Source organism: Crocodylus porosus, unplaced genomic scaffold (assembly GCF_001723895.1).
Source record: "Crocodylus porosus isolate Cpor-Errol unplaced genomic scaffold, CroPor_comp1, whole genome shotgun sequence".
Taxonomy (NCBI): Eukaryota; Metazoa; Chordata; order Crocodylia; family Crocodylidae; genus Crocodylus; species Crocodylus porosus.
This window is the reverse complement of record NW_017728925.1, coordinates 18,820,410-18,848,159: the sequence shown is the minus strand read 5'-3', so window position 1 is coordinate 18,848,159 and position 27,750 is coordinate 18,820,410. Positions and strand designations below refer to the sequence as shown.

The window sequence follows — 27,750 nt, the reverse complement described above, 5'->3', positions numbered from 1 at the left end:
GAGTCCTTCAGTATTGTAAACAAATCCACCTCTCTCTTCAAGAGTATTTTTACAGGGTCACTGGATTACTGCTTCTCAGATTAGCTGGAATGGGTAGTTTGTGGGAGGAAGGGGGCAGGTGGGAAGGAAGAACCCTCCACATTGGCTTAACCCTAGGCTTTTCTTCCCCATTACTCCCTATATTCCCATCTGTGCAAAAGCAAAACAAATGGAAAATGCTCTTCCAAGCTTGGGTGTCATCTCTGGGACCCAACACAACAGCATCATCCAGACTCTACTGAACTCTCCCCTGCTTTCAAAACAGAACTGTTCTTTTCCTTCAATTTTAACTCAAAAGCAGAAGGAAGAAAAGGTTTTTACCTCAGGTATCTGAAGGGCTTTATGGTTTGCCGTCACCACCTTTGACAGCCTTTGGATATGCTCGTGAAGGACCCTGAGAACAAGAACAAATTCCATGAGGAAAAGGAGCAGACAGCCCTCTTAAGAGACCAAGCGCAGCTTCTGTAAAATGGCAGATGCCCGTGGGGCTTCCCACCCAGTCCCAATTCATAAATTTGGACATATCCAGCCCATGCGCTGCACAGAGGAGAGGATGCAACACAAACGCCGTGTACAGGCGGTCACCATGGAGTGTGCACTGGCCCTACCACCAGGGGAGAACCTGCCATCAAATCCAATGCCAGGTCTACCACAGTGGCTAGAGTAGATGGTTTGAAAGAAGTGAAAAGACTGAGAACAAACTGGTCTAGCTCTGGCAAAACTAAACTGAGATGTGTGTCCAGAAACAGCTTCAAAATATCCATCTCAGCATGCAGAAATATAAGCGTTATACAACCAAGGGCCATAATAAGGGTTCTCCAATGTCTTTTCCTTCATTTTCATGAACTTTTTAAAAGAAATCATTCTTGCATATGATCCCAAGTTACAACCTCCCCTGCCCCCGATGTAAATAAAATGCTTTGCAGTTTAATGCAAAAAGCTTCAAGAAAAGCAAAAGGTGGTTGTGACAGACCTGGCCGGCCTGCCTGGGTGCACAAATTTGTCCTTGGAAGGAGCACTGCTTCTCTCTACCCACTGTACCTGTGGGAGACTCAGGGGCCTTGAGTCACAAACTTACTGGTCACGCAAGATGTCTCCATCCTGATTGGGGTAGAAGGCCAGTTTGAAGATGCGATTCATCACGCTGCGCTCAATGGCTAGCTGTGCATCCTGGAGCTGCTCCTCACTGGCGTTTTGCCAGATGGTATCCTGAGCCATAGCTCCATATAAGAACTGGAGAAAATCTTCCACTTGGGCTGTTTTATCGTCCGCTGCTGTCAGCTTCTGGAAATCTGCATGCAAAGAAAGGAGGGAGCTCAGTTAAACAGAACACTTAACTTTCCTGTGGATTCTCTGGAAAAACAGGCCCAGAGGCTGGTGAAGGCCCTCCTTGCAGGTAGGTGCTGGAGAATTTTTCAGGGGGGAGGAGGAGAGGGGGTGAAAGCGAACAGGAATGCGTTATTCAAGCAAAGACAGAGGCAAGAAAGCAGACATGCATCTTAAGGCATGTGGGCAAGGCCTCTGCTTCTCACTGCTCCCCTCACTTCCTCTGTGGCTAGTTCCTACACACAACCCTGGAGACTCTTCTACTTCCCCCCTCAGAGGCTCTCTGAAGAGGAAAAGCACTGGTACAGGTAAAGAGCCAGGAGAGTATCACTTGAAAGGAACGAGCTTAAGAAAGGGCATCAGCAGCATTTCCTGGTCACGTCTCCTCAATGAAACATGAATCATTACAACACGCCCATGAAAATACCAATAAAGAGCACAGGTGGCACAACACGCAGCAAAATGAACCCCTCCTGGCACCGGCAGCGCAGCAGGACCTGGATTCAAGGTGACGCTGCATTTCATACTTCATGTCCCTTTCAATGACCACATCACCAAGGGTCCAGATATACCACAACTATCAAGAGCAGGTCTGTTCTGGGGCAGTTTTCTAGACCAAAGTCCCCAGTGGCAAAAGAACCTCCAGGTACGAGCATCATGCTTCTGACCCCCATGCCAACCGCTCCCCATAGCCTCCCACAGCCAGTCTTTGGCAGATACAAGCAGCAAAATGCTGCAGCTCAGACTGTTTTTGAATGCTGGCCAGCAGAGGTAGAAGCACCTGAAACACCATGCACATGAGACCCATGCCTTCCATTGAATTACCTTGAATGAACTCCCTTATCTTCTTCTCTTTGCTTTCCAGTAACAGCCTCACGCAGACTGTGGTGAAGTATCTGTTGGCCACTTCCTTATCACGCAGAACCCTCTGCAGCAGCCGCTCCAGGTGTGCCTGCGTGGTCTGCAGGCCTTGGCGACAGCGAGTCAAATAGGCAATGTACGGAGCCCTTTTCCTGAGGGGAAACAGCACCAACAAGGTGACCCTGGCTCTCCAAGTCTGGTCACAGCATGACATGGGAGAAGCCCTCAGATTGCCCTTATGAACGCCAGCTTTCATACATCCTTCTCCATAGTATCTTGGACCAGGCAGCTTTCCCTGCTCCAACACTGGGCTCGCCGCCTGCACAACCCTCCCGCTCCCAGGAGCCAGACCGCAGCAGTATTTGAAGGCAGGTGTGCTGTGCGTCAGTGCAGAACAGCCCCTGCTGCGCTGGCTGAACCGCAACTTATTACTAGCTGCGTGGATTTACTGTTCAAGCCTTTTGTGGCTCTTTTGAAGGAAGACAAGGCAACTGCATCACTTTGTGGGAAAGCGAGACAGAACCTGGCTGGGTAAAAGACAAATCAAGTAGGCCACTCCCAATGCACTAATGGGCAGAAACAAGCCTTCACTTAGACCATGCTTATCAAGGAGAAACAGAACAAGGTACCTGTAGTCCTCTGCAATGGAAGCCAGCAGCTTTCGACAGGTCCGATTATCAAAGCGGCTTACACACCGCATGGTCTCCTGCAGTTGGGCCATCAAGTTCTTGTCTTGTAGATTAATGGCTTCAGCTAGCTGCACTTTCAAGAAGCATACAATTTCATTGTCTGAGGAGAGAGAAGACAGACCCATTACTTAACTGCCTACATGGCTTTTCCTACAAAATGGAAGAGTGGTGAGGAAGTGCCCTGGATCTGAAAGAACCATGTGGAAAACTGACTTGTGCAGCTTTAAACCCATGGTATTTCTGTGCAGCATGCTCTGCTTTGTTTTGTGCATCTTCGTCTCCCAAGAACAGCCACCTCCAGAGTCCCTTCTACAGCATAGCCCTTTGGCTACGCTCCAGCTTTGCGGAGGTACCTTGTTACAACACACTAAAGACTGGGATTGGCAAAGTGCTCACATGTGTGGGGAAAACAGCAGAAAACATGAAGATGATGGCAGGAACAGGAAAAGGCATGATGTGGAGAGGTTTCCAAAAAGTTTTGCAACACAGAGCGGAGCAGAATGAAATATTCAGCATACAAGTGTCAGCACATGCATGAAAAGGGGTTTACCCTCAGGGTCCGTGTGGTCTGGTAGGCCGTTTCTTGTTGAATGGCTCAGCATAGGAAAGGCAACAGAATCAGCTGAACAGAGAGCCAGTCGCAATTTCTTCTTTGCATCCCTAGAGAGAACAAAAGGCTGTTTCCTTAGATACGCAGCAGATCAGACCACTCCCTTTGCAAGGATGGGTCCTCACGTTTTTAAATCAGTCCATCTAAAAGCTATTCCATGCAACTTCCATGCACTGTGGGGGAAAGACACTAGAAGTTACCCTCTCAAGTTTCTTCCAGCTCACCACCACCAACCCCTTTTGCTGTTCCGCTTAATTCATGTCTCCAAGGAAACTGCACCCATTTAAACGGCAGCCGCATAAGGCTTGACTTTGCCACTGCAAGGTGATGGCCTCAATGACACTCAAGTCACTAGAATGTAACTTGTATGAAAATTAACCCAGATTGATTTTGTTTTCCTTTCTGCCTTTCACAACTGAAAGGAATGCCTTCTTTCCAGTAACGTTTATGCAGGTGAACGGTATCAGCTCGGCAACAACCAATAGTGGTCTCCTTCCTATGCCAGAGGACCTTACCCAATTGTTATGGCTGTGCGTTTCACCCAGGTCTGGAGAAGCTATTCATAGAGCTCACTGCTCACAAACATGAACGCTGACCTTTGCACTGAGCCTGCCATGATTGACAACTGCTTGAAGTAACCCCCAACTGGATGGCATTTGTCTTTCTGTCTGTCTGCCTTTTGAACAATTACAAGTCTCAGGGAATTTTCTAGGCATCCACTGGCAGAACCCAATGATTTCAGAGTCAATGAGAAAATGAGAAAAAACTTGATTTCCACTACTCACGCCCACAGAATGCCTACTTAGTGCTGTATGCAGAGGAATCTCCATCTGCCTGTACAGCAGAGCCCGGGTAAGGCACTGCTCTCTCACCGAGCGTACTGCTTCTTCTTAGCACCAAAGGGCTTTGAGTTCCAACATGCAAGAGTGGTTTTTACTAGCACTGCATCAGGGAGGCTGAATGGTACACTAGAAAAGCATCTCTGCAATAAAGGAGCTCCCAGGGCCCTCTAGTTATGTAGGCATCAGCCCAGAATTGATTAGGCTGCCCAAAAGCTACTTCAGTGCAGGCTGCTGACCTAGAAGCCACAGGAATTTTCCCCAAATCAGTACCCTGAGCAATCCTGCCTCCTTGTACAGCTAACAGTGCAGTTTGATGTGTAATGTTCAATTATTTCTACACCAGACCTGCATCATGTCAGGCAGCCCAGAGGTCTGGGATCTTCGTTTCCATGCTCACCAGTAACTCAAATCAATCCCTTCAGTACACCTGCATCCACATATTGTGGGAGAAGTTTTCATTGAGTTTTAGTTATGATGGTTTATACACAGCAGTAAATGAAGTCAAGTTACTTCCTTCCAAAGTTAACTGAAATAAATGTAAGTGGGAAGGTTCATCACAGCAAGTTCAAAAACTGGGGGTAAAAAAACTGAAGAGAAATCTGGAACACCAACCCCAGGTGAGACAGTGGAGCCAGCTAGGCATGCTTGTGATGCAAGGCAGTAACACAGGCCTCACATCATGGGACAGGGAACCAGTCTTCCTTCCCTCAGTACCAGTGGAACTGGACTTTGGACAGGGTGTTCAGTTCTGGGCCAGTCATTTCCCAAGGAACAGGAAAAGCTCAGAGTGGAGCAACAGAAACGATTCATGAACTGGAATGCTTGGCAAGGAAAAGATCTAGAAAGGAGGACAATTATGTGGCACAGTAAGAAGTATAAGTGGGAGGAATATTGTGGAATTAAAATATGGAACTATAGATTGAACATCAGGAAAATCTCATGGATAATGAGCAAATGCTAACCTTAAAAACAGCCTGAAGCTGGAAAACCCGTCATTTGCGATATTAAAACTATATCCAACTAAAACATCTGGTACTGCGCAACTGGAAACAATCCCACACTGCACCACGGAAGCCGATTATTTTCTACCAATCAGAATCAGGATGCCTACAGGATACCAGTTTTCCTACAGACCCAGCAAATGGCTTTAGCTTTTATCTTAATATGACCCCACAAACATTAGATATACAAGCACTGCGTTTACCTGTAAGAGAAAGCAGAGCCCTGGGGCTGGGCCACTTGGCTTGCAGAATCAGGGAGGTCATCTGCTGACATATTCTGCAGGGCTTCATCACGTGGCGAGTCATGCATACTTTCGCCATCCCCCATGGCCTCTGTGCAAACACAAACACACTGGCTCGATTCCAGCAGTCAGACAATCTAGTACCCTACCGTTGGCTCTTCCTTGTCCCTAACTTCTGAGAAGAATGAGCAAGTAGTACAGACAAGATACATCGACTGATCAATCAATCCAAAGACTGGTCTAGTGCTTCTGACAAAATGTATTTAAAATACGCAATGTAAAATTCATAGCTTCATAGTTTCTAGGGTCAGAAGGGACCCGAGTAGATCATCTAGTCCGACCCCCTGCCATGGCAGGAAAGATTACTGGGATCAAACGACCCCAGCAAGGTCGTCATCTAACCTCCTCTTAAAGATCCCCAGGGTAGGAGCCAGCATCACTTCTCTTGGAAGTGGGTTCCAGATCCTAGCTGCCCTGACCATGAAGTAGCGCCTCCTGATATCTAGCCTAACTTCCAGAAGAATCTGTATGATTTGTTAGAAGAGATCAATGTACTTTTACTGCATCCTGGTTCTTCCAAGATAGCAAAAAGTGCCAGCTAAAAGGTTGCTAACACACAGCAACTCCAGCAAAAAGCAAAGAGGTGTTCCTAAAGATAATGCCTTTCCACTTCCCTGTCTGAAAAGCTGGGGCAGTAGGGCTGGGCCCTTACCTGTGCTGTCATAATTGACTATGGCTCCTTCGCTGGGGCTGGTTCGTTTGATAGCATTTCTGTACTTGTCCAGGATATCCTCTGCCGCCTGCGCCTGTGCACTTAGCCTGGGGCTGGGATCATCTGAGGAGGCAAGGAGAATGGAAGGGGAATTATCCCTGGTGAATGAAAATACCGCAGAAGCATAAGGCTCATTACTCCTTGAAGTCTATGGAGAGTGTGCATAAAACCATTGCGTTTAGACGCATCACTCTAGCTCCTTTTTCATTTAATTGATATAGAAACAACCAATTTTTTATTGAGCTTGTATGCTCAGCCGAAACCTAGAAGAGCCGCTTCCTCTAGGAAAGTACAAGGCAGAAGATGGTCACACTGAAAAGGAGCATGACACAAGACCCCTGATGTAGCTATGCCAACCCTGTAAGAACCAGCAGGAGAAAAACTATTCTGCTTTTATGGGTTTTTACATTAACTTAGTGTCACAACCTCAAGCTTCAGCTCATTAGAATTTCAGTAGCAATTATAGAAGCACTGCCACAGCCACCCCAAATCTGATCTACGGTGTGGGCAAGGAGTCCACGAAAGCAAAGTAAGAACAGAGGCTGACCCAGGATTCCAGTTCATGACTGAATGACAGGCAGAAGCTAACAAAGCAGGGGACAGCAGACAAATCACCTTCAGGGCCACGGACAAACTCTGATACAACTGTTGCTGTTCAGAATCTAATTCTGAACATCAGAAAAATCAACCCTAGTGGAAGGAGTTAGGAAGCAGTATCATTGACAAACCTGTAAGAGCAGAGAATCTGTCTGGCATCAAGTCATCTTTGTCTTTTTCTTGCTTTTCTTTTTTTCTAAATGGAATAGGTGCTGGTAATTAGAGGAAATCAGTATAAGAAATATTGTCTGTGGAGGTGAGGACAGCCAGCATAGAAATAAAACCGCTTTCAGAAACTGCCTACCAGCATTTAACATCAAACCATCTCAGTGAAGAGCCAGCCTGCCTGCAAGTTGAACACGCTGTGCCCGTCTCAGCTCCTACTCAAAATCAGACAGCCACCCCCAAAGCAGCCTGAAGAACCTGACTCCTGGCTGGACCATTCATGTGGCAAGTGCAAGAGTTCACAGATTTATTTCAGCCATTTCTCCAAAGGTTTGAGTCACCTCAGTGTCAGTGTGCAGTCAACAAATAGCCAAATGCACAAGACCCAGCTTAAGCCTCTTTTGACTTGGACTTCTGTACAGTTCTGCTTTTGTCTCCCTCCTCCGGACTGTAATACTTTCCTCAGCTTCATTGTGTTACTTGTACATTTGCTAAAGAAAGAACCTTCATTTCCAAGAATGAAAAATAACTTCAGCGATCTTTTAAACCAAGTCCAGCCAGCAGATCTTTGACTCTCTGGTACCAGACTGTTGTAAGTAATCAGAAAAACCTGAGTAATACAATGACTGGGGGAGGGCACAGCTATTACTGTCTAGGCTGCTACAAACCTTGCCCTGGTTACCTACTGAACCTGCTCAGCATACAATTAACAACTGGAAACTATCACAAAAATTTCCCATACAACTCAAAACGAAGGTCTGTTGAAAGCAGCATGCGCTGTTACTGAAGTGCCACAATGACTTTACCTTTGGGCATTGCCGAAACAAAACGTTTCCTCCACCAGGGCTTGTTCCTGTCCGATTTCTCATCATCGCTATCTTTCCGTTCTTCGATCTGTAGCGAAACCCAAGTTTCAGTCCATGTTGCATTTAAATCATCAAGCAGTTTTTGCAATTGGAAAATAAAAGACTGAAACAATGTTTCCTTGACACCAAGCAGAGCATCTACACCAGCTGAACAAGCGGCAGTGTAGAAGAGCCATTGCGTGCCTGTGCCTGATACTGTAAGTCCTCCTTTGGAGGGATGCTTATAACTCAGGTGTAACCTGGGCTACAAGAATCCAGAAGGGATAGCACTTTATTTAATGGCCTGAAAAGAGGCAAGATTGTTCTAGCTTACCAAAGCATTCCCAGTTGCTAACTTCTGCTTTGAGGTTCATTTTGGGCCCCTGCTACTGCAACAGTTTAAAAAAAAAGGGGGGGGACCTCATCAATTTGAGATATTTGATTAACTTGGACTGTGTGAAGGAGGCCTATAGCATGCCTTCAAAAGGTGACAGACCTGCCCGGTGCTCCCTTAAGCACAGTAAACACCACATCACACTAGGCATTCTAGCTTAAAAACAACATGCTAGAAAGATACCAAAAACCCAACTCAGCTGGCTAGGAAAGCAAAGCCTCACCTCTCCTCTGGAGGAGTCTTTGCTGGGTGATGAAGAGGACGACTGAGGCGCAGCCAAAATAGCTACTCCACAGCTGTGGTTGGTGGGAAGCTCCCTCTCTTCATTACCAGGCCGTCTGTTCCAGCCAGGATCGCTCATAGGCCTCCGCACAGAAGACACTATGTCAGAGCTCCGGCTGCGGACCAGCCTCTCAGGGTAGGAATGCCTCTGCTTGAACGCCTCCAGGTCAGTTGGAATTAAGGTGTGAGTGCCAAAGTTGGGTAGCCTGGCCTCATTACCTCCCATAGCTCCTTCCAGGATCGGGGGGTCTGGTGGCGGGTGAGAAGGCCTTGCATAGTGCACTTTAGGCCTAACCACTGCCAATGGACCTGCACCCAGGAAAAAAGGAAAAATTTAAATCGCAGCATTAGATTACAGGTGATTGCTCATCAGTGTAGCACTTAACTAGAGAAGTGCAGAGTGAGTCAAAAGCTTTTAAGAGTATGGATCTTAAAACAAGTTTTGCCCACTCTTTACAATATACCTTCATTTGATGACAGGGGATCAAACAGTGCCAGCAAAGAATCCGTTTGAGAAGGGGGAGAAGTCAATTGACTGGCTCCTGAAACGACATGCGAAGTGGGTTAGCATTACTCCCTGTTCACCACAAGTAGCGAGTGTAGCACACTGAAAATGCATACCCACCAATACAGAACAGGCAGGAGTGGTGTTCTTTTGCAAACAAACTTAATAAAGCCTAAAATGCTTGAAAAGGAACAGATGCAAAAGCACCTAATTAGCATTCTGAAAAGATCAAAGTCAGATTATTATAAAAACCTGCAATCAAGAGCATGGAGACAGTTCCAAGTACAAGAGTGCAGACCAGACAGAGTTAGTAAGCAATGAGCTTAGAATTAAGACTTGGGTCCCAGACAGCAGGTTAGGAACTCCCGCTGGTCACAGAAAAGGATTTCAGAAAAAACAAATACGGGGAGAACGTGAACTGCTTCTCATACACCAAACATACAACCTGTCAATGGAAAAGAACTAGGAAGGAGAAGTTAATTCTTTTTCTTGACGAGCTCTTGGCAACAGAAGTTCTCTTTCTCACTTCCTAGGCAGATGCCTTACTTACCATGAGCTGTTTCATCCATATCAGGACTTGTCACAGAATCTTTTCCACCAAAGTCAGAGCTACATTCAGATCGAAGGTCCTCAATCTTATTGGGGATATCCTCTGACGTGGCACTAATACCTTACAATAAGAAAAGGAGGGTCTGTAAGAGTCTGAGAGAAGAGGATGTCTTCAGATTCCTGCATACTTTTCCCACGACTGCTGCAATAACCTGGTGTGTTCTTGCTGCTAAGTCCCAAATGCTGAGCTCCTGACAGACAGCAGCTCGCCAGGTTTATTTGGCAGTATCTTTTACTGGACCAACAGTATAGTTGGGAGAGATGCTGGAAAAACTTTCGGGCACCAAGTGCCCTTCTTCAGGGCTGGGGAAGAAGCATGTGCAGCCTAAGCTAAACACCAAGTAACACAAGGGCTTGTGTTAACTTCACATGTAAAAGGAAGCAGGCACAGGAGTAGCAGCTAGACTTCCTTGGAAGAGAGCCCCAACTCTGGGATTGAGTTTTGCTTCAATAAAGTTTTGTAACCTTTTACTTGCATCTTTTCCTTCACACACCGAAAAAGATCCTCGGATACACTCTGATGTTATGAGGCCCCTTATGGGACCGTGGATCATGTTCAGATTGGCCGGTTTGTACAAATCTAGGATTTGAAGTGTAAATGAGGTGTCAGGGCAGACCAGAGAGAGAGATGGGCCACACAAGGTGGAATGAGTAAACTGGAGGCCAGTGTCCATGACCTGATGTTCTTAAATTCAGCCTTCTACTACTAGTCCCTGCTCCTGTCTGACAGATCCCTTGGACAGGAGGAAGAGCAGGGGGTTACTGCTCCAGCAAAACGAGTATAAACACAAACAGCAACGTTCTGGAGAATGAACTTCAATATGGCTCTACAACTAACACGCATGGCAGAGCCCGCACCGCTCATCTCCTAGCAAGGCAATAGTTGTTCCTGGAAATACAGACACACCTGACACGACGCTGAGGCCTGGTGTACTGGGACGAGAACTGACCTCCCTCACATCCGTGTCATCGGAGGTGCTGCCCAGCCCAGAACAGCTTTCCAGCTCCTGCAGTCTCTCTTCCTGCTTTAGGTCTGTGGCCTCTACATAGGGAAAAAGCACAGTACTTCCTGATACCACAGGCTCTGGAAACTCTCAGACAGAAGAGCACACGGGAATTTGGATCTTAACACAATACACTGCCGGCTTTCTGGAATGATAACACAACTGTCACCAGCTTCACTGCTGCACAGCAGGCGGGACAGTACACACACTCCTTTATCCACACGGATGTTTCCACATCTGTGCTTTCACTCACGAACGCATTATTTTGTTTCCTAGCCACAGGTGATGGATTGGAGGCCTCTGGAAATGCAGGCTAGGGGGGACCTCGGGAGGGTGGGGACAACCAGGCATGTCCAATGGAAGCTGGTCTCACCTGTTCTCAAAGGCAGGGGTTTCCATCACCTCCCTAAGCAGTCTCCCCCCCGTACCTCTCTCCCCTTCTCCCTAGAAAGCCTTTCCAACACACAATCTAAGTCACCTTCACTACAAAATTAAGCAGGTATCTTCTCAACTTAATCTAACTGTATTTCACTAGTTTGCTTTTGACAATATCCAAAGCCAAGCTAAGGCCAATACATATCACAGCTACAGCTTCCCGTGAAGCTGATGAGACACATGGCTCTTGACAAGTCCACACTAGCTGTTTCTTCTCACCTTACTATCCTTTATGTGCTTTTAAATAAATTGTTTACTAATTTGTTCTGGTGTCTCTTTGGATATTGGACACAGTGCAACTGGCCACTGGCCTATAATTCCCTCAGTCTTTCTGTTTCCCTGGCTTTTTAAAGGTATGCATCATTTGTCCTCCGACCACCTGGGGACTCCCATGCTTCATGAGTTCTCAAAGATGTCCGCTCCTTATGAATAAGTTGCTTAGGCTAATGCCTTTAGTATGTAAGAATGGGTTTGACAAATAACTTGCTCTTTATCTTGTTCTGTTTTGACCTCACTCCTATTGTATTGTTTTAATTACTTTTAACTACCTGGTTAACCTTTTTTGTGAAGACTGAAGCAAAAGATAATAGCAGCTTTCTCTAACCCACCTTCTGCTTGTTCTCCTTCTTCGTGAGGTCTGGGCCTATGCTTTCCTTTGTATTCCCTTTCTTCTCATGTATTTATAGAACCTTTTCTTGCTACATTTCGCGTCCCCTTCCTAGTTGTAACTACCTTGATGCCTTTGCCTTTCTGATTGTACCTCTCCATGCCTATGCTATTCCTTTATACTCCCACTTAGTCTTGTGCCTTTGTTCCCACTTCTGATTTAAGTTCTTAAAGAGCTCGATTCAGCCATAATGGTCTCCTACTGTGCTTCCTATCTTTCCTGCCCATCAAGACAGTCCGCTTTAATACAGCCCCTTTCAATGACTGCCAGCTCACTTGTGTCCCTTCATCTCTTAAATTAGCTTTCCAAGGGAGAACCTGGTGGGCAGGGTTTCAATTTGATGAAGTGAAGTTTTTTTGAAATCCATTAGCCACATTCTGCTGCTCCTCTCTCTTCAGCTACAGAACTCTATCCTTCTACAGCTGCTTGCAGCTAAATTGCTTTTCACCTTCAGTTTTTCAGACAACCCTCCTTACAGGTCAGAAACAAAGTTAAAGCAGTTGCTCTTCTGGTAGATGCGCTCCCCTTTGAAAAAAAGTTCTTTTCAACATATTCCAACGACTTTATGAGCTGTGACCTGTTGTATTGCTCTTCCAACATACAGCCAGGCAACTGAAGTCCCTCCCTCATTACCACAGATCTTGTCCTTTAGATGTTCCTGTAGTTTCTCAAAAAAAAGCCACATTCTCTTCCTGATTCATCTACAGTGGAAGATGTGTAGTTGAACAGTTCTTTTAGAACACAGCCAAAGAACCACCCCAGTCATGCAAGATCTTCTCTTGTGTTCTTGGACACTAAGATAGAGTTATGAAAATGACTACTTTTGTCTGCAATGGTAGGGTAAACGGAGTCCCTCTGCCCACATCTGATTTTCCCCAGAACAGCCGAGAACATCTGCTATCCCCCTGGCCAGCACTCACTCTTCTGCTGCCTTACCATGTGCTCCTAATGCCAACAGGAGAGCAAAAAAACAGCTTTTTATTGCAATGTGAGTATCTGTTTGGTATGTGTAACCACCATGTCAATTAATCTCAAAGACCACCCCAGCAGCTGTAAAGAATGATACCCAAATACTACAGGCTCTCATTTTATTTTGAAATAAGCTGTCACCATTGCTTCAAAGTGGACCATCATATAATTATTAACCTTTTGGCATGTGCAGACTTTGGACCGGACACCAAGGTAACATTTGCACATTTGGGGCAATGTATGCGAAACACTCCAAACCGAGGCACAGAAAAGGACTTTTCAGTTCATGTTACAGAGCAGCCCAAGGATGAGGTGCAGGATTCTCACCTGAATCACTTGGCAGCACTTCCACACTCCAGGCTTCACTGGTGGTTTCCGAAATGGTTGAACCTGTGCAGGGATCAAGCAGCACAGATCCTGAACCTGGCAAACACAGCAAACTGCCCAGCATACTCTCTGCAGCTGCACCTGAATAAACAAGGGGGAGCAAAGGGATCATTCATATCCTGCATTCAGCAGTTATGGAGGTCACAAAAACAGATTAAAAGACAGGAAAGCCACCACCAGAAGCATAGGATGTGTCTGAAGTTGTCCCACAAAACAGCATATGTTTAACAATGCAGGTGCCAGGTCCTTTACAGATGCTGATTTTGGGAGACGCAATGAGGGCTCTCACCCTGCTGCTATGACAAGCTGAAGAAAGTTAGCTGCCCTTGATGTGCTCCCCCACCCATTACCTGCAATTTCTTGCAAACGGTCTTCATCAATATTTGGATCAAAGTCACTGCCCAAGACGTCCGTGCTCCAGGTCTCGCTCACAGTTTCTGATATATCCCTATCCTCAGTCAGTCCCATCATATCACGAATTTCAAACTTACGGAGCTTGTCATCAAGATTATCTTGAGTTGTGGCTGTGAAAATAAAAAGTTTTTACAGTTTTTTGAAAAAGGCTTCTCCAATTTCCTCTAATGAAAAGTATACAATAAACTAGTGCACACATTACAGAGAGAAAGAACGGACTGTCTGGTAGCAAGAGATTTAAGTAACTAGGGAAAGTGAAGCACTTTGAATACCCTAATCACTGTAATTATCATTAAAATACATGCTGTGTGACAACACTGAGTCATATTTGAGAAATAAAGAGGAAAAATTCAAACTGTACAAGTATTGGCTCACAAGGAGTCAAGAAGTTATGGAACCCACCTACAACCACAAATGGAGAAAGGAAGAACTGAATTGGAAGTAATGGGATAGTACAAATCTGAATTTTGGCCAGAATATAAGTCAACACTTGGCTAACCAAGTGAGATAGAAGTTTCTGGAATAATCTTTTCAAGGAAAGAAGTTAATTTTCTATCAGTTAAGGGATTTAAAACTGGAGAAGACAGAGTCCTTTGTGCACGTTTATTTTCAGGAATCAATGAAGAGTAGTTCTAAATATTTTAACCTTTCCCATCTCTACAGTTCAACAATCAAGGAAGAGAAAGCACCATCTACAAATGTTTCACTATAATGGCAGAGGTTTCAAAATTCAGTGCACATTCATTTTTCTAAGAACGGATGCAACTTTGCTGCTGTTTTCCAATGAAATATGTGAGATAGGCAAACACGTAAAACACAAAAAGAGAGCTCAAAAGCTTGTCACCTCCAACACGGCTGGTCTGATCAAAAAAACAAACCCCCCAAACATCCTTGCCTTTCAGTGCAGAACAGCCATTTACCCATCTAACTCACTGTGGACACGTCAGACTCCTATGTCTACAGCAGTCCAATCACTTTGATTAGAATTTTAGCACCTGCCTTGTTCATGTTCCAGCAGCTGCAGAGCTTCAACGCCATTGCTCCCAGATGGCCCTGCCCCAAGCTCTGAGACAGACTCTCCTTCCAGATCCAAAGACGACACAGAATTGGAACGATTTGAAGGACCTGTTGAAAATGGATTTTCCTGTTACTTGCATCTGCAAAGTCTTTTCCAAATGCAGAGTGTAAACAATAGAAGGTGCAACTTGTTAGTAAAAAGAAACTCCCAAGCTGGTCTCATTGCAAATTAGCCACTCATGTTCAATACTGAACTTCTGGACTCAAATATCTGCCCCGATGAGAAGTATGTTCAATACCAGCATTCAAATCACCTGGTAGAACTGAAACCAGAACACTGTGCATTTCGTGTAAATAGCATCTTACACGTTCAGTGCCACACAATATTAATTCTCCACAAATACTTTACCACACATGTTGGCATCTCGAAGTTAGCATGCTTCCTTTTACCAAATATTAAAAACACAGCCTTTGCAATGATTTGTTCTCTTGTAATACCATATTAATGCGACAAAATAAGGAGAGAAATAAACTAATCATGGAAGGTAATGAAATAATGCATATTCGTGAGACATCTGAATGATTCATAGAAGCCTCTTTAAAACCCAGCCAAAAGGAGCTGTTAGCAGCCTAGGAGACATTTTGAAACAAAAAAATTGCTGAAAATAGGATTAAATAGAAGTCTGGTAATTAGAAACTTTGAGGCATCTCAGAGTAGCATGATCCATGTTGGTGCACTTGTGGCAAAGATTTTATTTATTTATTTTTAAATATGCTGTCAATATTGAACTTGTTCCTCCCGGTCCAAATTATCCCCAGGCCCTTGTATGTCTGTGTCAATCAAGAATATGTTTTACGGCTAAAAATGAAGACTGGCTTTTTTTTAGGGGTGGGGGAGGATACGATATAGACTTTAATGGTAAAGATGAGATGCTAATTTAACAGAGGCTCCTTTTATAATTAAAATCTGGCACACAAAACTTCTTCAATACTTAAGTAACCCTTCACCTTCAGATATTCCTTCCAGATTATCACTGCAGAGGGAAAAGCGCAAGGTTTTATCAGGTTTACCGTGGAGTTTGGTTTCATCAACAGGGACGTCTCCTTGTCCTCCATCTGCAAGCTGCATGTTTAAAACCTGAGGGATTGGAGGTGAGGAGTGTGGAGAAAAATAAATATTAATGGACCCAGGAAAGTGGTTTAAGTTTTTTTTAACAGTGAGTCAAATCACACACGTGATCAAGGATTAGCTCTAGAATTTAATAAGCAAAAGCAATTTCCACCTTCTCATATATAAGAAATATTCACATGAATCATGGCAGAGTTATTTTCTACAAAGTCAAAGCCTGATGAGGTTTTACAACAGGCAAAATGTAGACATGCAGTAAATGGTAATGGAATCACCACCTGACTTCACTTTAGCAGCACCATAATACTGTGGGGAAATTGCTTATTACAGCATGTTAACAGAAGGAGATCTGAATTACTGAACAAGACAGCAATCCACTTTGAGGAAGTATGCCGCTTTCTCATTTAAATTACATGCATGTCACGTCCTAGGTGAGTAGAGCTGGAAGGGACCTCAAGAGGTCATGTTGTCTGCTCAAGACAGGATCACCCCTGCCCAAACCATCCACCACAGTCAAGTGTCTGTCCAACCTGCTCTTAAAAACTTGCAAGGACAGCAATTCCACCACCTCTCTCCACAACCTGTGCTTAAGCATCCCCACAGTGAGATGGTTCTTCCAACCTACACTTTCCTTGCTGCAATCTGAGACCAATTCTTCCTGTCCTGTCCTCTGTGGCCACACAGAATAAACCATCACCATCCTCCATATAACCTCACTTCAATTATTTCAAGACATCAATCCTCCCCCGCCATCTTCTCTTCTCCCCACTAAACAGCCCCAGTTCACAGCCTTTCCTCACAGATCACACTTTCCACACCTCTACTCATTCTTGGTGCACTCCACTGGACTTTAATTTGCCCATGCCTTTCGTCAAGCAGATGAGTGGATTACACATGGATAATATAATCCCTGTGCATTTGCTTTACAGGCTCGGATGCGACAGCTGAAGTGAGCTCCCAACCCATATCATGGAGTATCATTTCTCTGGGCTGGTGCTGTTAACTCTTCTTGTGCCAACACTTCCCCTCCTGCTAAGACAGGTTTCACACCGTTTCACTTCCATTCCAAATCCCATGTTTCAGGAGTCTGTAAGTGGGACATGCAATGCATCACTTGCATGCCACCCACAATTAGGGAGGAAAGTGGATAGGTCACAAACTGACAGAATACTTAAAGCAGTCCTCCCTGTTTGGTCTGGGTCTACTGTTTGGGTGACTTCTACAATCCCTAAATGCAGTGAAACAGATGAAGAGTTCAGTCCCAATTCTAGAACACCTCGCTTTAGTTTGTGACACCACCTAAATATTTCACAGTTTAAGAAACGCAGAGTGTATGTTTGCAAAACAGGCCTTGTTTCTGGCAACGTCCGCATACCTCATTTTCTGACATCATACCCGGAGTAATCTGTGGGCCTGTCCCCAGAGAAATCACCAGCACCTCTTCTGGCTGGACTTCTGGGATGGTCTCCTGGGAGGATCCCTCGTGGTCTCCATGCTGGTCCATCTGAATGTTTGTTCTGCTTCTGCTTCGAGTTGCTGATGACACATTTTAAAAAATAAATGTTGAAAACTCTCATAGCATTAAGAGGCAAAGAACAGTCTCAGCTGGCTCTGCTGATGCCAGAGAGATCCCGAAGCACAGAGTCAGGTGTGCAGGTCACAGGACGGACAAAATGCAATGAACGGCTTGCAACTACATTTTTGAGAGGTGGAAACTGAAACTGGGACATGTAAGATGCAGGTATTTCAAGACCAAGCTATGGAAACATATCCAACTCAGGGTGTAAAGCCTCTTCCTTCACCCAGGGATGTCCCCGTTAAGGTGGCCAGAACAGCTCTTCTTTAAGCTATCTGCACTCACTTTTCCTCTCAAGACAGACTCCTGCTGTTTCTGTACCACTGCGAGGAGAACCCGAAGAAAAGCAGGTTGATTTCCATGCTTGAGGAACTTTTGAACCAGTACCTGGTTGTTCACCCCTCCCACAAGACAGCTATATCAACTTCATCACCTCCTGAGCTGAAGGCACCTTTTATTTTGCACTAATATGGTGAAAAATGTTCTTGGTGCTTTTCAATGAGACTGGGATAGACAAGTGAGGAACATCTGGGAAAAGGCATAACCTTGCATTTCTGTAAGGAGGCATTCAGTGCCCTGGAAGGGCCTTCTGGAAATCAACAGGCCTATAAACTTAAAAGCCTAACTGTTGCCAGCTAGGAGGGCTTGGGGTTCTTACAGATTAGGGCTCTGATCATAAACCATGTGGAAAGGGAGGGATTTCTTCAAAACATGGCTTGAGCCTCTCAACATAAGCATCCTGTCTATAATTCTGAACAGGAATCTGATCAGACCGAGTCTGCATAAACCTTTCTTTCATCAAATATAAGCACTGACAACACCATTATAAGCTGTCTGGGTACCATGTTCTACTCTTTGTACATTGCCCCAAGCCCCAGACCTTCCTGGGGACTAGAGGAGAGCTTCTCCACTACAAATAAATGCAAGTTGTTTGGCGTTCTCTAGCAAACACTCTCAACTATGCCAGGTATCAGCGATAACTATTCAACACACTTCAGCTGCTGCCCTTTCTAAGTGCCAGTGATAATCGGCAGAGAATTCATGGGAGACTCTGGCAGCAGGTCAGGGAATGCTGTTGAGACAGCTGGTTCAACAACATGGTCTTTTTAAAAACCCTCCTAGCCAAAGATACCGTACTGCGGAGAAACCAAGGCCCTTGGTCCAGGGTGGTTCTCAGCACCTCCCAGTGCAGCCAACAGCAGCAGCCAGGACACAGCAGGCTGCAAAGCAGCACCACTGAAGGCTTTCGGTGGTCTGAGAAGTCACCTGTTCTTTAAAATGGTTCAAAGCAATCTCGGAATTCCCTGGGGAAGTAACACTATGCACAGATGGGTAACCCCCTTTTTGCCTCTCTAGGCAGCTGCTTGATAATTACTGTAAATGCATACATGAAACAGAAAGTCCCTTTAGGCCTGTCCTTGGATGGTTCCTCTCTGTTCAGAGCAGCCATCAGCTACAGGGATAAAGCATTCAGAACAGCGGTGGGCCACACCTTCCACCAGAGAGCTCCTTATCAAACAACGCTGCAAAAAGTCGCAGCAGGCTCCAGCTTCAGGCCCCAGTGTTACTTCATGGGGAAATGACAACACACTGCAGATGAACATGATTGTATGATGGAATGATTCCTTAGTATTTCTAATATGGCTACCCCGCACCCCTGACAGCCCGCAGACAGAATCTGGAACCCAAGGCTCCTGAAAGATAGCAACACGGGACCAGTTTCCTGAGGTGGAATATGGGAAGTGAGGCCAACAGTGCAAATCTGAACCTGTCAATGGGAAGCAATACTTCCAGGTTACTGCACTTCCAGCTACTTGCGCAAGCAGGAAGTGGCTTTCACCATGAACCAAAAGCCTTGATGAGCAGCTCATGGCACAAAGTAAATCAGAGACACGCACACATAGCATGGTTTTATGACAGAAATAAGATTCATGGAGACGACAAAGGGAAAGAGGGCAGTACCCACCAAACGGGGTGACTAGCGTTATGTGAGCTGAGAGATTGGTGGCAGAAGTGTCCCAGGCAGTCATGGCTGCCAATTGTTGTCCTGGGTTCCGACAGCATTAAAACGAAACAGAGATCAGGTTTTTGAACAGAAATATTTTTAACTGTAAAATAAATGCAAGCAAGCCATCACTCTGCTAGTGTAAACCTAGAACACTTCAAAAGCAGCACGAGGAGCTAGAGGTAAGATGGGACACCAATGGCAGGCTTTCATGATTGCCAGCTTCACTTTACTACTTCAGATGTTCTGTTTTTCTCCAGTGTTACAGATTAACACTAAATGCCATGGCCCAAGTCAGAATCACATAGCACACACTAAAGCCAAGTGCGGTATTTTTGGATCCAGAGGGAAGAGTTACATTTTGGGATGGGATACCACTGAGCTGCAAAGAATCAAGGTCCTGAAACTGCAGACTTTGTGAAGAATGCACCATGCCTTGCTGGTGGGCACACTTACTGCAGAAAGCATGCACACCCTCAGCAACTCCTTCCTTCTACCCCCTCCTCCTCCATGTTGATGTTCCTGAAGTTCTGCCCTGACTGTACACACTCTTTGTAGCTCCCATCACTTTCCCCACAGCAATGTCAAATTGGCTTCTCCTCACCTGAATCTAGCTTGCTCAGCACAAACTCCCATCTTTTCCCCTCTTCCAGCAGCTTCTCACAAATCTCCTGCTGCTCCCCTACACGCTGAAGACTCCTCTCCCCTAATTTCCAAGCCAGTAATCCTCACCACCACTGAAAGTCGTCTCCCTTCCTCCCATTCCAGGCAGCTTGTCAAATTCTGTGCTCATTCCTGATGGATCTAGAATGCCCAAAGCCAGCCCCAGTCCCCACCACAGGTGTCTCACAAGGCCTGTAGCATCCCCTTCCTCAGCCTCTCTCCCCACCATATGCCTTGTACAGTGTTCACAGTACCCCTTCGCTCCTCTTTTCCTGACCACATCCTTCCCAGCCTTCACTTCACTGGTTTCTTCTTGCCACCTAAGACCCTGAACGTATGTTCACTTTCTTGCCAGTGTTCATGGGGCACTGCCCCTGCCTACATTTCACTTGTCAACTCCACTGAAGCAAATCGTGCCCAGCCACCAGTTCACTCTAGTTGCCTTATTGCCCTGTGCACCTAGGATAACACCGCCTGCCTTTCCTTTCTGTCTTTAACCAAAAGCCATTTCTATCAGTTGCCTTCTCCAAGTGTTACCTCCTCATCTTTTGCCCTTGCTTTAGCTCAGCTGGAAAAAACACTTCCCATAATATTTGCTGCTTATACCCGATTCACCTTCATCTCTGCTTCTCGCTTCTTTTCTTTATACCATGTTTATCAAAGATAAACACAAAATTATTTGGTGGAAGGACTTGACTATAACAACGTATGAGGAAACATTGTAAATATATAAGTGTATAAGTGTAAAAGTGGCCAATGGGGCCTGCTCAAAAAGAGTGACCCATCAAAAGTGTTGTCCTTACATTCAGTCTGACTCTACAACACCTACAGTTGCATATAAAATGGAGAAGTTGCAAAGAAATATGCCAAGAGCATCTTGGAGTGAAGCAGTGCTAGAGAAAACCTATCCAGGTAGCAGGAAGTCTTATGCAAAAACTCCTCTCTCCCCCCTGCCCCAAGAATTTTGTGAACCTTCTCACCTATAGGCAGTCTGTTTTTTTTGTTGGCTGGAGTGGTTGCCGGAGAGAGTTGTGGGGTACTGTACGGAGTCATTTCAAGGCTGCTGCTTTTCCCTGGTTTGCTCTGGGGTAAGTTTGCCAACAAGTTTTCCAGAGCCATCCGATCTTCCCTCAGCTGGTCACTCAACATCACATTCTTCATAAAACCCACCTGCAAAAGTGAAGAATGTCAGTAAAAACTGGGGAAGAAAACTACATAACTTATCACACCTACTGATTTATCCTTTAGGCATGCATGTGCAGGGCAAAAAAGTTACCCCTGTTGAATGTGTGCATTACCAGAGTAGTAAGTTGGCTGTATGTCACATAAATCACAGTACGGCTCAGCCCTTCCAGAAGGTTAACTGAGGACATTGGAGGGGTTTCCACTGCACGCCCGTCAATCACAACATCCAGGAAAGCAGCAACACAGCTCTGCATGGAAAGACACTGCCTTTGTGAATGGCTTCACAATTTAAAACTACTGAAGGGTGCAAGTTAAAGCAAAAGAGAGGCATGTGTATTATTTATAAGGGGACATCAGTTTTGCTTCTTTTTTGTATGCCTGCACAGCTAAACATGACATTACTGAATATCTTTTAAGCCACAGAAGTATAAAACCAAGCAACCAAACTTAGAGCTCCCTTTGCTCCTTATCTACATCTGAAGGCATCTTTTACTAAGCAAAGCTTGAATTCCTTACTGCTTACACTATTTTATCATTTCTGGCATCCCATGGAACTCCCTTAAACCACATCCCAGTAACAAGCACCCCTTTAAATCTGCTTCCACCTCAGATACTTATTGAGCAAAGCTTATGAACAGAAAGAAAAAAGGGGCAAGCAGAGTCATTTGAAAATGAGCACCTCACTGCATGTTTGCTCAGAACTGCTACCAGTAGCAAGACAGACTGAAAGAAATAAGAGGAAAAACAACATTTCTTTGTAGTTGGCTTGTTTTGTGTATTTGACAACATATTACACAGTTAGTGTTACCATTTCCCTGCTATACTCAGGTTCGCTAGACTGGATCTTTCACACTAACAAAAAAAACAAATGGTTTAACCAAGCATGAGAGCCATGGAAAACAAACAGGCAGACACTCATCTGAGAAAAAAGTCACAGTCCTCAACATACTTTTAATGATAAAGACTAGATCTGAAATGAGTTGTGCTTCTTCAACTCAGATTAAGCAAACTTGGACTTAGCAGGGTAAGTCACTTAATATCTCCACTTCCAAAGGACTGTAGGCTGCTGTTTTTTTAACACTCTCTCAAGTAGTAAGGAAATGTGTCTAGAAGTCAAGATTCCCAATGGCAAGCTGTTGCTCTTGGTACTGTTCCTTGCTCTGCTACTAATCAGGTGCATCTTAAAGAGCTTCCTTAAACCTGTGCCTTGGGTTACTGATCTATATAGTGGGCATAACACTTACCCACTTCAGACCCGCTTGATTGCCTGTAAAGTGCTTTGAGTTCCTCAGATGAGTGGGGCTATAAAAGGGCAGAGCATCAAACACACAAGTAATATTTTGTAGTTTGAGTCTTACTTTGTCAAATTTACCAAGGTTGCTTTTCATGCGTGGATCTCCCTCTTCAGAGCCTGTCATTGCCAACTGCTGCAGAAGTCTCCCAACCTGAGACGGGAAGAACAATTAGGGCAAACACTGAAGTGAAAACAATAAACACCACGATAGTAGAATTACAGTACAAGTATCAGGCAAGAAAGCTCTCTATTTTCAGTGCACATAAAGCTTTCCACATATTACTTTTTGGGTAGCGATTCCTCTCACATTCTCAGTCCAAAGTCAACAGTCTGAATGGGAAGTTTCACAAAAAGCTTTTGCAGTTATCTAAACCTGAACAGCATTTCCACTACTAAGAAGGTTTGGGACTTTTTTGCTTTCCCAAATCAAGGATTGCTTTGTTTGTAAAGTTCCATTTTCTATTCAGTGAGAGCTGTATAATGGTGCCTTAGAAGAAAGATTTAACAAAGTCATCGCACACACTTGCTTGAATGCTGCATGTTGAGCTAAGCGTTACTTTCATGTGATTCAAATACATGCTGGAGACTAATGCTCTGATTCTTCATACTAAATATAGCAGAAATGAAGGCTGAACCTCAGTTAATCTGAAAAGAAAGTTTGCATTTCACTAACACGTTGAAAAGCACACTCCTTTGATTACAGTTCTCTTTAATGTGCCACCAAATGTAAACCCTGTTACAATACAAGTGCGACACAAATAAACTGCCTGTATGCCTGCTGCATTACATCAATAAGTGCCTTTTAGAAGAAATCAACATTATAAAAAGCAAACGAGTATACTAGCTTTACATTTCCTGAAGACACATACCGTCATGGCAGAGATATCAATACTGGCATTTGTCATTTTATGAGACCCAGCAGGAACAGCAGAACTACCACACAGCAGTGGCATCAGAAAGTGAAGAGACTCAGAAGATCTGATAGAACACCTCATTTCTTTAGAGCGATAAAAAAAATGAAAAGGAAAAAAAAAAAAAAACTTACCTGCATCAGGTTAAATCTTGCTACTTCATTTATCGGGGCATCAGAAATGATTCCATACTGCTCTGGGTTGACAACTGCTGGACAAATTAAGCAGGCTAGAAGAAGATCCGTGCACATTGCTCTCACCTCCCCAACCTCCAGCCTGTCTACACACGAGAGTGTTTTGTACATTTGGGACACAATCCATCTCAAACTATGTGGAAAGCAGTACGTGTTCTGCTTGAGATAGCCAATGAATTTGTTCACCAGGGTTACGAGCTTGGCCTCATTGGAATCCACCATCTCGTGGACTTTCTGTCTGAACCTCTCTGTGCCTTTTTCCCCAAAGAGTTTTTCCTGCTGTGCCGGAGAGAACCGCTCAATCAGTTTGTTTGGATCAGTTTCTAGGTGATCTTCATCTTCAACTAGCAGCTGCATAATTGGCTCATGCAGTGTTGCAGTGAGGAAGAGTTTTGCAGAAAAGAGCCCTTCTGAAAAAAGTTTGAATAAAATGCTGAATGCACAGGTGCCTCTTCTCAGGAGCCGCCGGGGGTTGTCACTTTCCTTGAGCTCAAATTCAATCAGGTACCGTAAAACCTGGAGGAGATAGCTCTCATCCTCCTGCATGATGCAATTGCCATAGATGGAGGTAAAGACGGTGTGGATAACACTCTGAGTGTTGTCCTGATTGAGCTTCTCTCCAGCAACCAGACAGGAAGCAATAAGCCTAGGGTTTTCTCGAAGCCTGTTCAGGAATTCTCCATAAGCAGTCTCTTGAAATCCTAACTGCTTGTACCCATCCACAAATTGTGTGTCCTCCAAGATCTTAGCATGTTGGCAGCACTCAGCAGGAGAAGCGTCAGCACTTCAAGGGAAAACAGTGTAATGAGTTAGATAATTTTGAATGGAAAAAAGCACTGAATCTGAACAATGCGTTTTTCTAGCCCCATCCGCAGGAGTGGTAGCCTGCTGGACAAGGTACAGCATCCGTTAGATTGAGAAACTGGTAAATGCAGAAACTACAGCTAAATTCAAGGCTTGTTCCTATAAACTCAAAACCAGAAGACATGCAGCCTGCCTACAGGGAATGGACACACACATTTGAAGCAGTTTCCAAAAGGGAGCCAGGAGCAAAACAAGTGTAGCACAAATGGTGCAGCTTTAACCCTGCCTCATGCCCAGGTACACTGGAGGTGGTTTTGCTACGTGTGCCTGCCTCTTGACTTGTCCACAGGTAACAATTAGACTGCTATAGCTCCTGCCCTTTTGAAACCCTCGCCCCCTCTGAAACTGCTCCAAAGTATACCTGTGTCTGACCCTGTGCAAAGATCACTTGAGCTACCAATGGCCATGTCACATTTAAAAGCAAATTTGAGGCAATGCAGACTGACACAAGACTTTAAAGCCACTGGCAGTTCTGTCACTGCAATCACCTTGTGCAGGCAAAACACCAAGTTTTAGAAGTACAGTGGAGGTCTCAGGATTCACAAGAGCTCAGGAGATCATTTTATCACAAAGCATTTGTCACCTTGTTATGATAAGTCTGTCCAAGTTAATCCTCTGCTGCTTGGAAATCCATGCTGTGCGGTACAGTTTTTCAGCAGTCTTCAATACGTCAGCATTGAGTCTCTGTATAAGTTGCTTTTCTGAGTTTACGTAGAGTCGCTCCTGCTTGAGATGATGCGCCAAAGTGTGAATATCCAGCTTCACCATCTTGAGAGCTACCAGACTACACAGTATTCACTGCAAAGACAAAAAGGGCAGAACTGAATCCAGCAGGCATAAACTCATATGCTTAACACATGATTTCGACGGTGAAAAATTATCAGAAACCTGGTAACAACACATCATAACCCACTAAGTGACAACTACTGTAGTTAGGACCTATGGCAACCTTCAGCATCTATGCAGCCCCATTCATGCAGTATCTAACTATGTTTCCCAAATCCAAGGCTAGCATCCTGGTGACTGGGTACACTTCAGATGAATAATAAGAAGGTTTTGGTTGCTCACAGACACTTTCAGGATTTGGTGACATCATACAGACTGTTCCAGGTACATGATAGATGCTTTCAATGTTGTATATTACTCAAAAAAAATAAAAAAATAACCCCCCCCCCCCCCAAAACTGCAGCCCAGGCAACACGCTTGAACTTGGAGGTGGGGGGGAGGGGGGAGAGCAGCTGCATTTTGACAGAGCTCTGGTCAGTGGACAAGGAGATGCCTTTGAATACGATGTGAGGACTTGCACAGTGCTTCCGTTACAAAAAAAACACAGAACACGTGCGTCTAACAACCCCTCGGCAGCAAAAGCCACCCCCTTGCATGCAATACATTACATCAGGTAAAATTCAGCCTGCAGACACTACTTGGCTTCCCTGCCATGCTAAAGAGACTCATGACCGTCAACACCGAAAACAAATGTTTGAAACATGCTCAGAGCGAGTTTCTGCTCAATGGTACAACCCATTCAGCAAGATCTCCTCCAGTGTCTCAACTCAAAGGAACGTGCTTGTGGCCACAAACCAGAATACCTATAAACAAGAGTGCAAACTGAAGTAAGCTCAGTTTCCTCACCAGAACACCTACAAAAACCGTAGCCCATGAGGCTACATCTGAAAACAGCACTGGTAATGCTATGATTAGCATCCACCTTATGGGCCTCAATGGCTAAATAAATCAAAAGAGCATCGTGCTATTTAAAACCTGTCACTGTGCTGCTGGTGATCTAACTAAAGCTGCTAAGGGCTGTTTGCCAAGTACGAAGAACTGTAAGAAACCACAGCAGTGGCGCTCAACTGGGAGCTTGCAGCCCTGTGGATGGGCTAATCAACTTTGCTGAGGAAGAGCTCGCTAGCTTACACGCAGCCTGTTCTTACCACCGCAATACTGCTTTCCGTTCAGGAAGGAGCACGCAGGGCTAGCGCCTGTATCTGCAAGGCCTGCCAACTCCCAACACTGGGTGGCATTAAGGAGGATACACAGCACTGCTGGAGCTTGAGCACACTGCTCTGTCCTTGTTAGGATCACAGCCTCTGAAAACTCTGCCAGAGCAGCTTCTTGCTCTGGGTTCAGATTTAAAGGTATGATCTTTGCATCCATCCTGGCTGACAACATTTTAAATCTGACCAGATCCAGGTACTGAGCCTTCAATGCGTGCAAAGTGTGCCAGTTTGCTCCAAGTTATTCTTTTCCTCTTATTACCACACACAGCAGCCACTCGAGGGAGGAAAGGTTCTGGCTAGCTCCTTCCATGTACTAGAGCAGTCAAAAACTTGGGAGCAGGCACTTCAATGAGACACTCCTGTGAAAGGGAACACGTGCTTCTAAGCTGTTCTAGGCCCCCAGAGCAACATTGCCTCCCAGCATCACCCAGCCATCCTCAGGGAGACAGCAGCAGTGAGTGTGGCAAAGGGTCACTGAGCTTGCAATTATGTGCCTGCAGTTACAGGGGGAAGGATTTTACAATGCCTCAGCTATTGTGGGGTAACTGCCCCTGGATCACACTACCCCACTGCAAGAGGCAACCAGGGCAGCCCATTTCATTCAGAGGTAAGCTAAGTGGCTTCACTTCACTTCTCGCTGGCACTAGTGCAGGGGTGGGCAAAATATGGCCCATGAGGCCATTCTTTCTGGCCTGTGAGGCCCCTAGAAAAAATTTAGAAAATTAATATTTATCTGTCTTTGGTTCCTGTAAAAAATGACAGGAACCAGGGGCAATAGGACCCAGGGGAAGTCCAAGGGGCTCCCACAAGAGCAGGGCTGGCCTGGCCCTGCCCCATCAGCAGGAAACCCCAGCAGGCTGCTGGCCTGGGACCACATGGCTGCACCAGGTGGGAAACTCAGGTGGGGGCAGGCAGGGGAGGACACAGGAAAAGCAGTCCCTCCCCCGCCCCATGGCTGGCGCTCCCTGCTGCAGCTGCTCACAGCTCTCACGGGCCTGTCCTAAGCAGGCACAGGCCGACCCAGGCAGGCTGTGAGCGGCTGCAGTGCAGAGTGCCGGCCATGGGCCGCTTTTCCCCCCACCACGCTCAGCACCAGCTTGTAACCCGCCCCTACTGCCAGCCAGGGCCCTGCGCAGCTCTGGGCTTGCCTGTCAGGGCTGCGCTGTGGCAGCAGCAACTGTGGCCCCCTGCTTGCCACGCCAGACAGTGTTTGTTGCTGCTGCCCGCCCGGAGCTCATGCACTGGACAGCACAGAAG

General features: G+C 45.4%; 1 protein-coding gene across 4 annotated transcripts in view; it reads right to left on the bottom strand.

Annotated features, from left to right (window-relative positions):
• The window catches only part of GAPVD1 (GTPase activating protein and VPS9 domains 1), a 51,104-nt gene that overhangs the window by 4,749 nt on the left and 18,605 nt on the right, over positions 1-27,750 (bottom strand). For 2 of the 4 annotated variants that reach the window (XM_019541042.1, XM_019541041.1), the window contains 23 exons: positions 25,077-25,291; positions 23,570-24,413; positions 22,589-22,675; positions 21,344-21,478; positions 21,026-21,215; positions 17,177-17,337; positions 15,681-15,810; positions 14,655-14,780; positions 13,592-13,765; positions 13,182-13,322; positions 10,687-10,821; positions 9,721-9,840; positions 9,130-9,207; positions 8,607-8,974; positions 7,951-8,038; positions 7,111-7,191; positions 6,323-6,445; positions 5,572-5,701; positions 3,466-3,575; positions 2,856-3,015; positions 2,191-2,378; positions 1,118-1,331; positions 361-433 (listed from right to left, as the gene is read on the bottom strand). In XM_019541042.1, coding sequence (XP_019396587.1) covers positions 361-433; positions 1,118-1,331; positions 2,191-2,378; positions 2,856-3,015; positions 3,466-3,575; positions 5,572-5,701; positions 6,323-6,445; positions 7,111-7,191; positions 7,951-8,038; positions 8,607-8,974; positions 9,130-9,207; positions 9,721-9,840; positions 10,687-10,821; positions 13,182-13,322; positions 13,592-13,765; positions 14,655-14,780; positions 15,681-15,810; positions 17,177-17,337; positions 21,026-21,215; positions 21,344-21,478; positions 22,589-22,675; positions 23,570-24,413; positions 25,077-25,261 — 4,041 coding nt within the window. In that variant the 5' untranslated portion in view covers positions 25,262-25,291. The remainder of the gene's footprint in view (positions 1-360; positions 434-1,117; positions 1,332-2,190; positions 2,379-2,855; positions 3,016-3,465; positions 3,576-5,571; positions 5,702-6,322; positions 6,446-7,110; positions 7,192-7,950; positions 8,039-8,606; positions 8,975-9,129; positions 9,208-9,720; positions 9,841-10,686; positions 10,822-13,181; positions 13,323-13,591; positions 13,766-14,654; positions 14,781-15,680; positions 15,811-17,176; positions 17,338-21,025; positions 21,216-21,343; positions 21,479-22,588; positions 22,676-23,569; positions 24,414-25,076; positions 25,292-27,750) is intronic. The other 2 variants (XM_019541044.1, XM_019541043.1) reach the window with 2 other exon arrangements.